Source organism: Manis pentadactyla, chromosome 2 (genome assembly GCF_030020395.1).
Source record: "Manis pentadactyla isolate mManPen7 chromosome 2, mManPen7.hap1, whole genome shotgun sequence".
NCBI lineage: Eukaryota > Metazoa > Chordata > Mammalia > Pholidota > Manidae > Manis > Manis pentadactyla.
In genome coordinates, this window is record NC_080020.1 from 153,023,138 (window position 1) to 153,040,704 (window position 17,567).

Below are 17,567 nucleotides of genomic sequence, written 5' to 3' on the forward strand. Positions count from 1 at the left end.
GTTCTCTGCAGTACCTTGTCCATCCAACCTCCTCAGTGGTCAAGTCTAATCTGATCATCTCCTTATGTAAATTATGTCATATACCACAGTTGGTACAAAGGGACGATCTCTCTTTAGGAAGATTACTAAGACATTTTCAGTGATGGCATTAACCTTGTCATTCTACTTGTATAGCTTGATGATGAACGTATGGAGCAAATGTCAAATATGACTTTGATGAAGGAAACCATAACCACAGTGGAAAAGGAAATGAAATCACTAGCAAGAAAGGCAATGGATACTGAAGGTGAACTTGGCAGACAAAAAGCAGAGAATAATTCTTTGAGGTAAATTGAATGACCTTTAAACAACTAATAGTTTACTACAACTAATAGCTCTGCTTTTTGTAGTATATTTTATAATAATAGTTTATTGACTTTAATTTCTGAGAGGATTATTACAAAGCAGATGTAGAAACCTCAACAGACATTAAATGATTTCTGCAAGACTAATCATCTACTAGTAGTGCCATACTTAACTAGGAATCAGACTTCTAGTCATCTTAATTTTATATTTGCAGAAAGCCTCATTGTTTACTGAAAGAGCTTTTATAAAGACCTTCTGGATACAGAGCATTTTGACTTTGGTATTGATTTTTAATTTACCTTTACAACTTAAATTATGTTCTGGGATCTGAACAGTATAAGAAAGCACAGAGCATAGATTTGATATTAGCTTAGAAAAAGGGGTATTTGGAATATAATAAAATGTTACAGCAGAGAGATAGAAACATGTAAGAGAACTTTTATTACACAGAATGCCAAGTACTGTGTTTAGCCCCTTCCTACATACTGGTATGGTTGCAGAAGAAATTCTAATTAAAGCAATAATAAATATAGGAAGAACAGGTTTTCCATGTTAGTGGTTTTACTTTTAGTTTCTGTCAATGGGAGAAATAAAGGTTCTACAGATTTGTAAAGTTGAATTTCAGTGTATCTATGAACATCTGAAAAATAGTAGTTCATATGAGTGTGAAATATACTATTAAGTTTATAGATAATACTTGGTTCACATGTATTTCCAGAGTCCCCTCTTTGATTTTTTAGGGGTCTGTGGTGCATATGTTTGACTCCCTTATCAGGACAGATAATCACTCAAATTCTTTACCTTCATTTAGTTTTTAATTTCCTGCTGAAAAAGATGTTGCTGGCTCAGGTAAAATAAAAATAATAATAAGGTAAGATAGCAACAAAAAAAGCCTTGGAAAATAGAGAAAAGTCTAAAGAAAATTTAAATCACCCATGATTCCATAACCAGGAAAAACTATTACTGATATGGATTTATTTCCAACCATAAATATTTCTATGTGTATATAAACTTCCTATGTAATTAACATTATTCTATATTAGGTTATATATTTGGCCATTTTCACTTAATTGTATACCATAAGCATTCTCCCATGTCATTACATGTTCTCTGAAGGCATTTTTAATGGTTTATTAAAGTGTTCTAACATAGATATGTAATAATTTGGAGGGCTTTGTGTTCATTTATTTTAACAGTATTACTAAAGTCTAATTGAAATATATACAGTAAACTGCATGTATATAAAGTGTTACATTTGGCTAGTTTTGACATATATATATATATACCTGTAAAACTGTCACCACAATCAAGATAGTGACTCTATCCATCACTCTGAAAGGTTTCCTCATACCCCTCTGTAACCTCTCTACCCTGCCAATCCTTAGGCAACAACTGATTTTCTTTCTGTCATAGAGATTTGTTCGGATTTTTCAAAATTTTATATAAATGAAATCATTCAGTATATATTCTTTCATTGGGCTACTTTCATTCAGCATAATTATTTTGAGATTTATCCACACTGTCACATACAATCAGTAGTTTATTCCTTTTTATTGCTGAGTAGTATTCCATTGCATGGATATGTCAGTAGACGCTTTTGTTGTTTCTGGCTTTGTGCCATAACAAATAAAACTTCACGTACTCAAAATTCAAATAAGAATGTCATTCTTATATGAGTCTTTATGTGACTTAAGGTTTTATTTCTCTTGGATAAGTACCTCACAATAGAGTGACTGAGTCATGTGACGGATATATGTTTACCTTTTGAAGAAACATTAAATTATTTTCCAAAGTGGTTGTACTATTTTATTTTACATTTGCATTAGCAGTGTATAAGTGTTCCAGCTGTTACATATCCTCATCAACACTTGGTATGTAGTATCTTTTTAATTTTAGACATTCTAATAGATAGTAATTTATAGTTTTAATTTGCCTTTCCTAATGACTAATGATTTCAAGCATCTGTTTGTGTGCTTAATGTTCCATGCATATATCTTCAGTGTCTTTTCAAATCTTTTGCACAACTTTATTGAGTTATTTTTATTAAGCTGTAAAAGTTCTTTTTATATTCTAGGTCCTTTGTCAGGTATATGTTTTGCAAATATCTTTGCCCAGTTTGTGGCTTGCCTTTTCATTTCTTTACAGTATTTCTTAAAGAGCAAATGTTTTTTATTTTGATTTAGTGAAATTTATTGATTAAAAAAATCTTTATGCAGATTTATGTTCTTTTTAAGAAATCCTTGTCAAGTCTAAGGTCATTGAGATTTTTCTCCTATGTTTCTTCTAGGAGTTTTATCGTTTCAGTTCTTACATCTAAATCTATGATCCATTTCAAGTTAATATTTGTATACAGTACAAGGTATAGATCAAAGTTGAATATCCAATAGTTACAATACTATCCATAGAAAAGCTACCTTTCTACACTTCATTGTTTTGCACCTCTGTAGAAAGTCAGTTGTCCATATATGTGTAGGTCTATTTCTTGGTTATGTATTTCATTTAATGGATTTATTTATGTATCTTGTTGTCAATACAACACTCCTGATTATTTTTTTTTAAGTCTTCAAGTCAGGTAGTATTAGTCCTCCAACTCTGTTCTTTATCAAAGTTATTTAGGCTTTTCTAGTTCTTTGGAGTTTTATTTTAATTTTAGGATCAGCTTCAGAAGTATACAAAAAAACCTTGCTTGGGATTGGGGGAAAATGACATTTACAGAAGATATCAAGTGTTCCTGCTCATGAACACAGTATATCTCTCCTTTTCTTTAGGTCTTCAATTTCCCTCAGCAATATTTTGTAGTTTTTAAAAAGTGAATGGATTTTATGCTTCATCAAATTTATCCCTAAGTATTTCCTATTTTTTGATGGAGTTGTAAATGGAATTTTTAGTTTTCACTTTCTGATTATTGCTTTTATATGAAAATACAATTTTCTAAAAAACTTTGTATTTTAGAATAGTTTTAGATTCACAGAACAATTGGAAAAATAGTATTAATACTTCCTACATACCTCACACCTGATTTTCTCTATTATTAACATCTTACATTAGTATGGTACATTTGTTACAATTAATGAATCAGTGTTGATATATTATTATTAACTAAAGTCCATACTTTATTCATATTTCCTTAGTTTTTCCTTAATGTCCTTTTTCTATTCCAGAATCCCATCCAGGACACATTACATTTAGTTGTCATGTCTCCTTAGGCTTCTCTTCACTATTAAGTCTCAGACTTGTTTTTGATAACCTTGACAGTTTTGAGGATTACTCTGATCAGGTAAATTGTAGAACGTCTCTCAACTGGGGTTTGTATGCTGTTTTTCTCATGATTAGATTGGTAATATGTGTTTGAGAGAAAGATCACCAAGGTAAAATGCCATTTCAGGGTGCATATCTGTCCAGGGTATCATGGGTACATACTGTCTATATGACTTTCCACTGCTGATTTTGACCTTGATCATGTGGCTGAGGTCATATTTGCCTTTCCCAGAATATATAATTGAAATCATACAGCATATAGCCTTTCCAGATAGGCTTGTTTCACTTAGCAATGTATATTTAAGGTTCATCCATGTCTTTTCGTACCTTGTTAGCTCATTTCTTCTTAGCATTGAATAATGTTCTATCATATGTATGTATGTGTGTGTTTATTTCTGCACATATTGAAGGACATCTTGGTTACTTCTAGCTTTCAGCAATTATGAATTAAGCTGCTCTAAGTTTTCATGTGCAGGTTTTTGTGTGGACATTTGTTTTCAAATCAGTAAATACCTAGGAACACAACTGCTGATTCATATCATAAAACTATATTTAGATTTTTTTTTTTTTGTAGATAATTATTTTTTATTGAAGGGTAGTTGACACACAGTATTACATTACATTAGTTTCAGGTGTACAACATAGTGATTCAACATTTATATACATGATAATTCTAGGTACCAGCTATCACCATACCAAGTTGTTACAATATTTTGACTATATTCCTTATGCTATACATTACATCCCGGTTACTTATTTATTTTACAATTGGAAGTGTGTACTTTTTTGGGTTTTTTTTTTTGTGAGGGCATCTCTCATATTTATTGATCAAATGGTTGTTAACAACAATAAAATTCTGTATAGAGGAGTCAATGCTCAATGCACAATCATTAATCCACCCCAAGCTTAATTTTCATCAGTCTCCAATCTTCTGAGGCGTAACAAAGAAGTTCTTACATGGAGAACAAATTCTTACATAGTGAATAAGTTACATGGTGAACAGTACAAGGGCAGTCATCACAGAAACTTTCGGTTTTGCTCATGCATTATGAACTATAAACTGTCAGTTCAAATATGAATACTCTTTCGATTTTTATACTTGATTTATATGTGGATACCACATTTCTCTCTTTATTATTATTATTTTTAATAAAATGCTGAAGTGGTAGGTAGATACAAGATAAAGGTAGAAAACATACTTTAGTGTTGTAAGAGAGCAAATGTAGATGATCAGGTGTGTGCCTGTAGACTATGTGTTAATCCAAGCTAGACAAGGGTAATAAAACATCCACGTATGCAGAAGATTTCTCTCAGAACGGGGGGGTGAGGTTCTAAGCCTCACCTCTGTTGATCCCCAATTTCTCACCTGATGACCCCCCTGCGACTGTGCCTGTCTTAGGTTGTTCCTCCCTTGAGGAATCTTACCCGTCTCTGGCTAACCAGTCATCTTCCGGGGCCATACAGGGAAATGTTAAGTTGGTAAGTGAGAGAGAAGCCTTATTGTTTGAAATGGTTAGCTTTTTACTTCTTTGCATATTTATGCCCTGTGGCTTCTATGCCCAGCATTTGTCTTGAGGTGTCTTTACCACTTGGAAGAATTATGATACTCGATAAATTTGATATGAGGCACGAATTCTATTTAAGGGTTGTAATTAGGAAGGAAGAAGAAAAGCTATAGAAGTAGCAGGCGGAAGAAAACATGGGAAAATTGATTATTTCTTTGACATATCTTCTTGTAGAGTAACTTCAGCATGTATAGGTTTTAAGCTACTACTTAAATTGCACACACACATTAACATAATAGGAGTATAGTTACATAACCAAAGCATACCTGTAATTACCAGCCATCTCCAGTGAAACCAAGAAAACCAGTTAGGCACCTTAGGCATTTGTGAAAACTTATCTATGATATGGTGGACATTGTCCAACTGAACTTGAACAGTCTGAGAGAAATCAGACAAATTAAAACAACCCATTCCTGGGGAATGTTCACATCCCTTATGTTCTTTTAACAGTAAATAATCTGTAGTTGTAAGATTTTGGAGCGCTACAGTTTGCACTTTTCCTAATTCTTGATTGAGTTCCAACAGTATAGATCCAGTCAAATTTGTTGTTTTACTGTATGCACAGGCCAGCTTAGATATCTCCTTCTTCATTCCCATGGCACTATATTTAGATTTTTAAGAAACTGACCAACTCTCTTCCAAAGTAACTGGTTTGTTTTGCATTCCCACCAGCAGTGAATGAGAGTTTTTGTTGCTCCATGTCCTTGACAACTATTTGGTATTGTGAGGTTTTTGTATTTTAGCCATTATCATAGGGGTGTAGCAGTATCTCATTGTTTTAATTTGTAGTTCTCCATTGGCAAATGATGTGGAACATCTTTTCATATTGTTATTTGCCATCTGTTTATCTCATCATGGTGAGGTGTCTGTTTAAATCTTTTGCCCATTTTTCAATTGTTTATTTACTTTTGAGTTTTAAGAATTCTTTGTATATTTTGGCTATGTGTTCTTATCAGATGTCTTTTGCAAATATATACTCTCAGTCTGTGCATTGTGTCTTCATTCTTCTAACAGTGTTTTGTACAGCAGAAAATTTAAAATTTTATGAACTTCATCTTACCTTTTCCATCATAGATTGTGCTATGATATTTTTCAACTGTGTTTTCTTCTAGAACTTGCATAGTTTTGCATTTTATACTTAAAGTCAGTGATCTATTTTTTGTGAAAGGTGTGAAGTCTGTGTCTAGATTCACTTTTAATTTACCATTTGTTTAAAGACTGCCCTTTTCTGTTATCTTTGCTCCTTTATTAAAGCTCAGTTGCCTTTATTTGTATGGGCCTGTTTCTGGGCTTTCCATTCTGCTCCATTGATCTATTTGTTTTATTCTTTTGCCATGTCATGCTGTCCTGATTACTAGAACTTCATAGTAAGTCTTGAAACTGGGTAGTGTGAGTACTCCCACTTAGTCTCCTTTGGTATTGTATTGGCTATTCTGGGTCTTTTGCCTTTCCATGTAAAATTTAGAATTAGTTTATCTGGTTCTAAAATAGATATCTGTAAAATGGCTTTCTGGGACTTTAATTGTATTTACACTGAATCTATAGATCAAGTTGGGAAGCATTGACATCTTAACAGCATGGAGCATTTCAATCCATGAACATGGAGTTTTTCTCTATTTATTTAGATCTTTGATTTATTTCATCAGTGTTTTCCAGTTCTCTGCATATAGCTACTATACGTTAATTTGGGAAAGTTCTAGGTCATTTAAATATTTCTTATGTTCTTGTTCTCTCCTTTATTTTTTCCTCTGGTACTTCAATTATACCCATAGTTCTTGGTATTCTGTTCTGGTCTTTTTTTTTTTCCATTCTTTTTTTCTCTTTGCATTTTAGTTAGGGTAATTTTTATTGATTGATCTTCAACCTTAATGATTTATCCCTGACTGTTGAGTCTGTTGATGAGCCCATCAAGGACATTCTTCATTTTTGTCACAGTGTTTTGCTTTCTAGCATTTCCTTTTGATTCTTTCAAGTTTCGATCTCTGTGCTTGTATTACCCACCTGTTACTGCATGTTGTCTAGTTTTTCCATTAGTATCCTTAACCAATTAATCATAATTAATTTAAAATTTTCTGTCTGATAATTTCCATATCTGTGTTCTGAGTCTAGTTCTGATCCTTCAGACTGTTTTTGCTTGATGTGTTTTGTATTGCTTTGTAATTTTTTGTTGAAAGCCAGATGTATTGGGTATTTACTAACTGAGGTAAATAGGCCTGTAGTATGAATGTTTATATTTATCTGGCTAGGAGTTGAAATGTGTTTAATGTTTGTTGTAGCTGTAGGTTCTAGAGGCTTCAAATTCCTCTATTGCCCTGATTTTTGTTTCTTTTCTTGACTTTAGGCTTTCCTACACACTCCTCCTTAGTGACAGTCTGTCTCTTCAGGCTCTTTTACTTGTAATTCACTGTGATTATCCTGCAGCCCTGTTAGTCTGCTGGTTAGGGGAGAGGGTGGAAACATGTTCGGTAGTCTTGTACTTATTAAATCCCGGTCCTTTTATGGGCCTGAGTATCTGGGCTATGATGTTTACAAGTGTTATTCCAGTGGTATAACTTCTTTTTTTATCCACTTATATGAAACAGGAAGGTTAGAGGGCATAAAGTGGAAGGAATGCCCTACTCCAGTTGGAATAAAGCTCTGGTAAAGTCTTTTTACTTGAAGAGTAAGGCTTTATTATGGAGAATGCTCTGGGTGTATTTCATAATATTTAATTTTCCCATGTCAGAGCCACAAAGGGATCCTTCTCAGATCTTCTCTGTGAGAACCTAGGGGAGTTCCTAGAGGTAAACATGCTGATGTGTTGCGGCCCCTCTAAGACTGCTGTCCTGGGAGCTTCGTGCTCTCATGTTAGTACACATTCAGCATCCAGCAATGCATCGTTACCATTTAAATGTTTCAACTCTTCATGATTCTAGTGACTTCTTCTCCACATGAGCAGATCTCAGTTGTAACTCTCTGGATTTGCTTTCTTTTTAGATTTTGGGGTGGTGATATGCCCTGTAACTCATTATCCTGATGTGTTCATGAAAACACTCTGGTATTCTGCAGGGTTGCTGAATTTACCTTTTAGTTCTAATAGCCTCTTTGTAGGTTTCACTTCATTTTCTACATAGACAATTAAGTCATCTGCAAATAAAGTTTTACTTGTCTAGTGTACATGCTTTTTTCTTTTCATACTGCTTTGGCTAGAATATCCAGTACAATGTTGAATAGAAATAGTGAAGTGGACATCCTTGTCTTGTTCTACATCTTAGGGAGGCTTCAGACTCTCAACAGCTGGTAAGATATTGGTTGTATGTTTTCCATAGATGTCTTCTTTCAGGTTGAAGAAGTTTCCTTTTATTTGTACAGTACTGAGAGTTTCTTTTCAGTGATGTATGTTCTTTTTCGAATTGGTCAGGGTCTATTATACCTTTTTATAGATTTCTGGTGTCAGTTAACAAATGCTTTGTTTTAAGGTATGTACATCTATTTTTATAATTAGATTGGCCAATAATTTGCCTTTCTTGAGCTTTTTAAAAATCAGACTTTGGGATCAAGGTAATGCAAATATTATAATAATCTTTCCAATTCATTTTGTCTCCTTTCATTACCTAAAAGAATTTGTAATATTGGAGTTTTTGTATTTATCCATGAAGCCATTTGGATCTCAAAAGAGATAGGTTTTTTTTTTTACGTATTAAACTGACGAGGGAACAATGAAATATTTTTTCTTATATCATTTAATATATATTTTTTGAGGTATTTGTCCATTTTCTCTAAACTTAAAAAATTTTTAGAATGTTTGTTATAATATACCATCAACATTTTAATGTCCATAGAATCTGAGTGATTTCTTCTTCCAGTCTGTTGTTATTAGTCTTTTCAAAGGATCAAATTTTTTGCTTGGTGATCCTTCCTATTGTTTATTATTTCAATACATTTTGCTCTTTATTATTTCCTTGCTTTTACTTTTTTTAGATTTATTTTCTCTTTTTCCTCTAACTTCTTCAGATGAATGCTTACTTAACACTTCTCAGGCTTTTTTTTTTCTCATATGAACATTTAAGCCACAAGATTTCCTCAAAATACTTCTTTGAATTTATTTTACAATTTTTGTTATGTATTTCTTTCTTTATATTTTCTAACTCTCATCACAACTTCTTATTTCGTCCATTGGTTATTTATAAGTATGATCTTAAGTATCCAAAAGGACAATGATTTTTCCCTTATCTGTTTGTGATTGATTTCTTTCTTAATTACATTGTTTTGCAGAATATACTGTTAGATTTCAAATTTCAGAAATTTGTTGCCCTCTTATGGTCAATTTTTGGTAATGATCTGTGTATATTTGAAAAATTATAAATTCTGAAATACATGGGTGCAGTGTTTTATATTTGTCCTTTAGTTCAGATTTATAATCATATTACTCAAATTAATTTTATATTTTTACTGAATTTTGTGTCTCATTTACTGGAATTTCATTGAAAGTTATCTAGATTCCTGGCTCCCAAAAATGTCTCATTTTTTGTTCTCTCTTGAACCTACTATAATCTCCCTTTCTCCCCCACCATTGTAACAAAACTTTTTCAAGGTAATACTTACTTTTATGTTGCTCAGTTTAGTAGTCAGTCTTCAGTTTTCATTTTACTTGACCTATCACAACATTTGACAGAGTTGGTCAGTTGCATGTTCTCACTCTACTCCTTTAAAGACTCTTCATTTGGCTATTGGGCTATCACGATTGTCTGATTTTCCTTTTATCTCTTTGGTGGTCCTATCTCAGTACCTTATCCTACTTCCTCCTCATCTCCATTACTTCCAGATGTTGGAGTATCCCTGAGGTCAGTCCTTAGACCTCTTCTGTTTGGTATTTATACTCATCCCTCAGTGATCTCATCCAATCTTATGTATTTCTTCTTGACTCTCAAATGTGCATCTGTAGACTGGACTTCTCTCTTGAACCCCAGACTTAATGTCCAAACACTTCCTTTCCATCTTCACTAGGTTGTCTACTAGACACCTCATTTCTAAACTGAATTTCTGCTCTCTACTATCCTTCCCCGTCTGACACACACAAATCTGCTCTTTCAGTCTTCCCATTGCAGTAAATGGAAACTTCATTCATAAAATTCTTGTCCTGAATCCTTGAAGTGATCCATGATTACTCTTTTCATATGCCTATATCCAGTTCAGTTGATTTTGTCTTCAAAACATGTCCAGAAGCTGAGCATTTCTCACCATCTGTCTTGCAGCCTTGCTAGTTTTGAAGCATAGTTACAAAGGTTGGGCATTATTTTAAAACATTGATGATGTATTTCACTCTCTTATGACTTGTATTATTTTTGCTGAGAAGTCAGCTATAATTTATTTTTTATAGATCCATATCTTATAATGCACTCATATTTATCAAAGACTTCATTTTTACATGTACAGAAGGCAAAGACTTAAAAAGAATCTACTCAGGAGCTACATAATCCAACTATATTCAAAATAATTAAAATACTATTGTCTCTGTTCCCTGTTTTGGTAAGAAAATATAAGTGTTGTCCCACATATAAACTCTACTTATTAGAAGAAGCAGATTTAAAAAAGGTCTGTGTGTCTGCATCTGTGGATCATACATCTCAAGGCCCAAGAAGTTAGAATTTTCCATACAATTGAATAGAACTGTCTGTTAATAAAAACTTAGTGGGTTTTTGTGTCCAGTGATTCCAAGACTGGTTTGGTTTGAGTTTTGGTATTTGAAGCAAAAAAGACTTCAATAATTAAAATCTATTCTAGATGACATAATATTCTACATAAAAATCCCAAAAGAATCAATAAAAAATCTGACACTAATCAGTTATAACAAGATTGCAGGATATAAGATTAATATACAAAATCAGTTGTTGGTGCATATACTAGTAATGAATAAGTGGAATTTGAAATTAAAAACAATACCATTTATATAAACCCCCAAAGAAATGGAATATTTAGGTATAAATCTAGCAAACTGTGTAAGATGTATGTGATAAAAGCTACAAAATTCTGGTGAATGAAGTCAATGAAAAACTGAAGAGAGGATTTTCTCAAGATGGCAGCCTGAGTAGGGTGGCAGAAATCTCTTCCCAAAACCATATATATTTTGAAAATACAGCAAATACAACTATTCGTAAAAGAGAGACCAGAAGATACAGTACAGGCTACTTCTACATCTGGGAGAACTCAGCATCTCATGAATGGAGTAAGATACAAAGCCATAACCTGGTGGGACCCGAGCATTCCCCCTACCCCAGCTCACTGGTGGGAGGAGGAGAATCAGAGTGGGGAGGGAGTGGAAGCGCAGGACTGCTAAGTAATCAGCCCTAGTAATCTGCACGGGAGCACAGACACACATTGCTTGGGGTACTGGATATTAGAGAAACGGATAAATAAAATCCAAGATGGAGACTGTGAGTGGGTCCCCACAGCTGGCTACCTTGGGACAAAAGAAAAGCAGGTGCTTTAAAAGTCTTAAAGGGACAAGGATTTAACAGGTGGACAAAATTGTCCCACACACTCAGCCCAGCAGGCTGGGAATCTTAAGGATCTTCAGGCACCCTAACCCCCTGGGTGGCAACACAGCTCCAAAGCCCCTCACGGTGATAAGCAGCATGCTGTTCATTCCCCCGAGCCAGCTCTAAGCAAACTGGCTGAGCCGCCATTGCTGCGGACCAGCTGGGGAGAAGCACCGCCCACAGCAACCACACAGAGTGTTCTCCCAGTGCTCAGCTAAGCAGGCCAGACGCAGAGGCTGCCCCCTGCGCCCAGCTGCCTGGCACAGGCAGAGGAAGCTGGCTCAAAAGTAAGGAAGGAACGAAGGGGCGCCATTCTCACAGGAGAACACATGCCACTTGCCTGCAACCCCCGGCAGTGCCCTAGGCTATCCCAGGAGCCACCCTGCCCATTATAGCTCAGGGGATTAACCCAGAGACTGCTCCGTGTGTGCGGTTAACTGGCACAGGCAGTGGAGAAGGGCAAGGTGACCAGTAAGCAGGAAAGGACTTTGTTCTCCCAGCTGACACATGCGCCACTTGCCAGCGATCACTTCTATCACCGTGATAAGGCAGAAGAACCTGGTCCAGTCCAAAATCACTCAAACGCCAGAGAAAGGGCCTAGTGAGACAGATATAACCAATCTTTCTGAAAAAGAATTCAAAATAAAAGTCATAACCATGCTGATGGAGCTGCAGAGAAATATGCAAGAGCTAAGGGATGAATTCCAGAGGGAGACACCAGAAATGAAACAAAAAATGGAAGGATTTAAGAGCAGACCAGATGAGGTGCAAGAGACTGTTAATGGAATAGAAATCAGAGAACAGGAATTACAGAGAAGCTGAGGCAGAGAGAGAAAAGGATCTCTAGGAATGAAAGAATATTACAAGAAATGTGTGACCAATACAAACAGAACAATATTCACATTAGGAGTACCAGAAGAAGAAGAGAGAAAAAGGGACAGAAAGTGTCTTTCAAGAAATAATTGCTGAAAACTTCCCCAAGCTGGGGAAGGAAATAGTCTCTCAGACCATGGAAGACCACAGATCTCTCAGCACAAGGGACCCAAGGAGGACAACACGAAGACATGTAATAATTAAAATGGCAAAGATCAAGGACAAGGACAGAGTTTTAAAGGTAGCCAGAGAGAGAAAAAAGGTCACCTTCAAAGGAAAACCCATCAGGCTATCATCAGACTTCTCAATAGAAACCCTACAGGCCAGAAAAGAATGGCATGATATATTTAATGCAATGAAACAGAAGGGCCTTGAACCAAGAATACTGTATCCAGCAAGTTTATCATATAAATTTGAAGTAGAGATTAAACAATTCCCAGACAAGCAAAAGTTGAGGGAATTTCACTCCCACAAACCACGTCTACAGTGTATTTGAAAGGGATGCTCTAGATAGAAGTGCTCCTAAGGCTAAACAGATGTCACCAGAGAAAATAAAATCACACCAAAGAAAGCAGTCCAAGCAAATACTAACTGAAGGCAAAAAATAAAATCAGCTATCCACAAAAGCAGTCAAGGGAAAAACAAAAGAGTACAGAATAAAACACCTAACATATAAAGAGTGGAGGAGGAAGAAAAAGAATGGAGAGAAACAGAATCATAAGACTGTGTTTATAATAGCGTAATAACTGAGTTAAAGTTAGATGGTTACATAGTAAAGAAGGTACACTTGCACCTTTGGTAACCATGAATCCAAAGCCTGCAATGGCAATAAGTACATATCTATCGATAATCACCCTAAATGTAAATGGACTGAATGCACCAGTCAAAAGACACAGAGTAATAGAATGGATAAAAAAGCAAGACCCATCTATATGCTGCTTACAAGAGACTCACCTCAAACCCAAAGACAAACACAGACTTAAAGTGAAGGGATGGAAAAAGATATTTCATGCAAACAGTAGGGAGAAAAAAAAGCAGGTGTTGTAGTACTTGTATCAGACAAAATAGACTTCAAAACAAAGAAAGTAACAAGAGATAAAGAAGGGCATTACATAATGATAAAGGGGTCAGCCCAACAAGAGGATATAACCATTATAAATATCTATGCATCCAACACAGGGGCACCGACATATGTGAAACAAATACTAAAATAATTAAAGGAGGAAATGAAAAGTAATGCATTCATTTTAGGAGACTTCAACCCACCACTCACTCCAAAGGACAGATCCACCAGACAGAAAATAAGTTAGGACACAGAGGCACTGAACAACACACTAGAACAGATGGACCTAACAGACATCTACAGAACTCTATACCCAAAGGAGCAGGATACACATTCTTCTCAAGTGCACATGGAACATTTTCCAGAATAGACCACATAGTAGGCCATAAAAAAGAGCCTCAGTAAATTAAAAAAGATTGAAATTGTACCAACCACCTTCTCAGATCAGAAAGGTATAAAACTAGAAACAAATTGTACAAAGAAAACAAAAAGGCTTACAAACACATGGAGACTTCACAACATGCTCCTAAATAATCAATGGATCAATGACCAAATTAAAACAGATCAAGCAATATATGGAGACAAATGAAAATAGCAGCACAACACCCCAACTTCTGTGGGAAACAGCAAAGGCAGTTCTAAGAGGAAAGTATATAGCAATCCAGGCCTACTTAAAGAAGGAAGAACAATTCCAAATGAATAGTCTAAAGTCACATTTATTGAAATTGGAAAAAGAAGAACAAATGAGGCCCAAAGTCAGCAGAAGGAGGGACATAATAAAGATCTGAGAAGAAATAAATAAAATTAAGAGGAATAAAGCTAGAAAATAATCAATGAAACCAAGAGCTGGTTCTTTGAGAGAATAAACAAAATAGATAAACCTCTGGCTAGACTTATTAAAAGAAAAAGAATCTACACACATAAACAATCAGAAATGAGAAAGGAAAAATCATGACGGACACTACAAAAATACAAAGAATTATTAGAGAATACTATGAAAAGTTGCATACTAATAAGCTGGGTAACTTAGAAGAAATGGACAAGTTTCTAGAAAAATACAGCCTTCCAAGACTGACCAAGGAAGAAAAAGAAAATCTAAACAGACCAAATACCAGCAATGAAATTGAATCTGTAATAAAGAAACTACCCAAGAACAAAACTCTTGGGCCAGATGGATTCACCACTGAATTTTATCAGACATTTAGAGAAGGCATAATACCCATTCTCCTTACAGTTTTCCAAAAAAATAGAAGAGGAGGGAATACTTCCAAACTCATTGCTCTAATACCAAAACCAGGCAAAGACCCCCCCAAAAAAGAAAATTACAGACCAATATTCCTGATGAACAAAGATGCAAAAATACTCAACAATATTAGCAAACCAAATTCAAAAATGCATCAAGAGGGTCATATACCATGATCAATTGGGATTCATCCCAGGGATGCAAGGATGGTACAATATTCGAAAATCCATCAAACATCATCCACCACATCAACAAAAAGGACAAAAAACACACGATCATCTCCATAGACACTGAAAAAGCATTTGACAAAATTCAACATCCATTCATGATAAAAACTCTCAACAAATGGGTACAGAGGGCAAGTACCTCAGCATAATAAAGGCCATATATGACAAACCCACAGCCAACATCATACTTAACAGCAAGAAGCTGAAAGCTTTTCCTTTAAGATCTGTAACAAGACAAGGATGCCCACTCTCCCCACTTTTATTCAACATAGTACTGGAGGTCTGAGCCATGGCAATCAGACAAAACAAAAAAATAAAAGGCATCCAAATTGTCACTGTTTGCAGATGACATGATATTGTATGTAAAAAAAACCCTAAAGAATCCACTCCAAAACTACTAGAACTAATATCTGAATTCAGCTAAGTTGCAGGATACAAAATTAATACACAGAAATCGGTTACATTTCTATACACTAATGATGAACTAGCAGAAAGAGAAATCAGGAAAACAATTCCATTCACAATTGCATAAAAAATAATAAAATACCTGGGAATAAACTTAACCAAGGAAGTGAAAAACCTATACCCTGAAAACTACAAGACACTCTTAAGAGAAATTAAAGAGGACACTAACAGATGGAAATTCATCCCATATGGTCTTGGGTAGGAAGGATTAATATTGTCAAAATGGCAATCCTGCCTAAAGCAATCTACAGATTCAATGCAGTCCCTATCAAAATACCAACAGGATTCTTCAACAAACTGGAACAAATAGTTCTAAAATTCATATGGAACCACAGAAGACCCCTAATAGACAAAGCAATCCTGAGAAGGAAAAATAAAGCAGGGGGGAATCTCTCTTCCCAACTTCAAGCTCTACTACAAAGCCACAGTAACCAAGACAATTTGGTACTGACACAATAACAGACCCACAGACCAATGGAACAGAATAGAGAATCCAGATATTAACCCAAGCATATATGGTCAATTAATATGTGATAAAGGAGCCATGGATATACAATGGGGAAATGAGAGCCTTTTCAACAGCTGGTGTTGGCAAAACTGAACCAGCTACATGTAAGAGACTGAAACTGGATCATTGTCTAATCTGATATACAGAAGTAAATTCGAAATGGATCAAAGCCCTGAATGTAAGTCATGAAACCATAAAGCTCTTAGAAAAAAACTTAGGCAAAAATCTCTTGGACATAAACATGAGCAACTTCTTCATGAAAATATCTTCCCGGGCAAGGGAAACAAAAGCAAAAATGAACAAGTGGGACTATATCAAGCTGAAAAGCTTCTGTACAGCAAAGGACAGCATCAATAGAATGAAAAGGCATCCTGCAGTATGGGAGAATATATTCATAAAAGACATACCCTATAAAGGGTTGACATTCAAAATATATAAAGAGCTCACACACCTCAAGAAACAAAAAGCAAATAATCCAATAATAAATGGGCAGAGGATCTGTATCGACACTTCTCCAAAGAGGAAATTCAGATGGCCAGCAGGCTCATGAAAAGATACTCCACATCCCTAATCATCAGAGAAATGCAAATTAAAACTACAATGAGATATCATCTCACACCAGTTAGGATGGCCAACATCCAAAAGACAGACAAAAAATGTTGGCGAGGATGTGGAGAAAGGGGAACCCTCCTACACTGCTGGTGGGAATGTAAATTAGTTCAACCATTGTGGAAAGCAGTATGGAGGTTCCTCAAACAACTCAAAATAGAAATACTATTTGACCCAGCTATTCCACTCCTAGGAATTTACCCTTATAATGCAGGAGCCCAGTTTGAAAAAGATATATGCACCCCTATGTTTATTGCGACTCTATTTACAATAGCCAAGAAATGGGGCAACCTAAGTGTCCATCAGTAGATGAATGGATAAAGAAGATGTGGTACATATACACAATGGAATATTATTCAGCCATAAGAAGAAAACAAATCCTACCATTTGCAACAACATGAATGGAGCTAGAGAGTATTATGCTCAGTGAAATAAGCCGGTGGAGAAAGACAAGTATCAAATGATTTCACTCATCTGTGTAGTATAAGAAGAAAGCAAAAACTGAAGGAACAAAACAGCAGCAGAATCACAGAACCCAATAATGTACTAACGGTTACCAAAGGGAAAGGGACTGGGGAGGATGGGTGGGAAGGGAAATATAAAGGGGAAAATGGGTCATTACTATTAGCACACGATGTAGCAGGGGTGCACGGGGAGGGCACTACAACACAGAGAAGACAAGTAATGATTCTATAGCATCTTACTATGCTGATGGACATTGACTGTAATGGGGTATGTGGGGGGGACTTGATAATTGCGGGAGTCTAGTAACCATAATGTTGCTCATGTAATTGTACATTAATGATAGCAAAAGAAAAAGAAAAACTGAAGAGCTATTCTATATTTATAGATAGGAAATCTCAGTATTGTCAAGATGTCAGTTCTTCCCAATT

The 17,567-nt window shown here is 35.3% G+C and overlaps 1 protein-coding gene across 7 annotated transcripts in view; it reads left to right on the forward strand.

Moving 5' to 3' along the window:
- The window catches only part of TSGA10 (testis specific 10), a 119,660-nt gene that overhangs the window by 33,575 nt on the left and 68,518 nt on the right, over window positions 1–17,567 (forward strand). For all 7 annotated transcript variants that reach the window (XM_036880010.2, XM_057496951.1, XM_057496952.1 and 4 more), the window contains one exon: window positions 175–326. In XM_036880010.2, coding sequence (XP_036735905.2) covers window positions 175–326 — 152 coding nt within the window. The remainder of the gene's footprint in view (window positions 1–174; window positions 327–17,567) is intronic.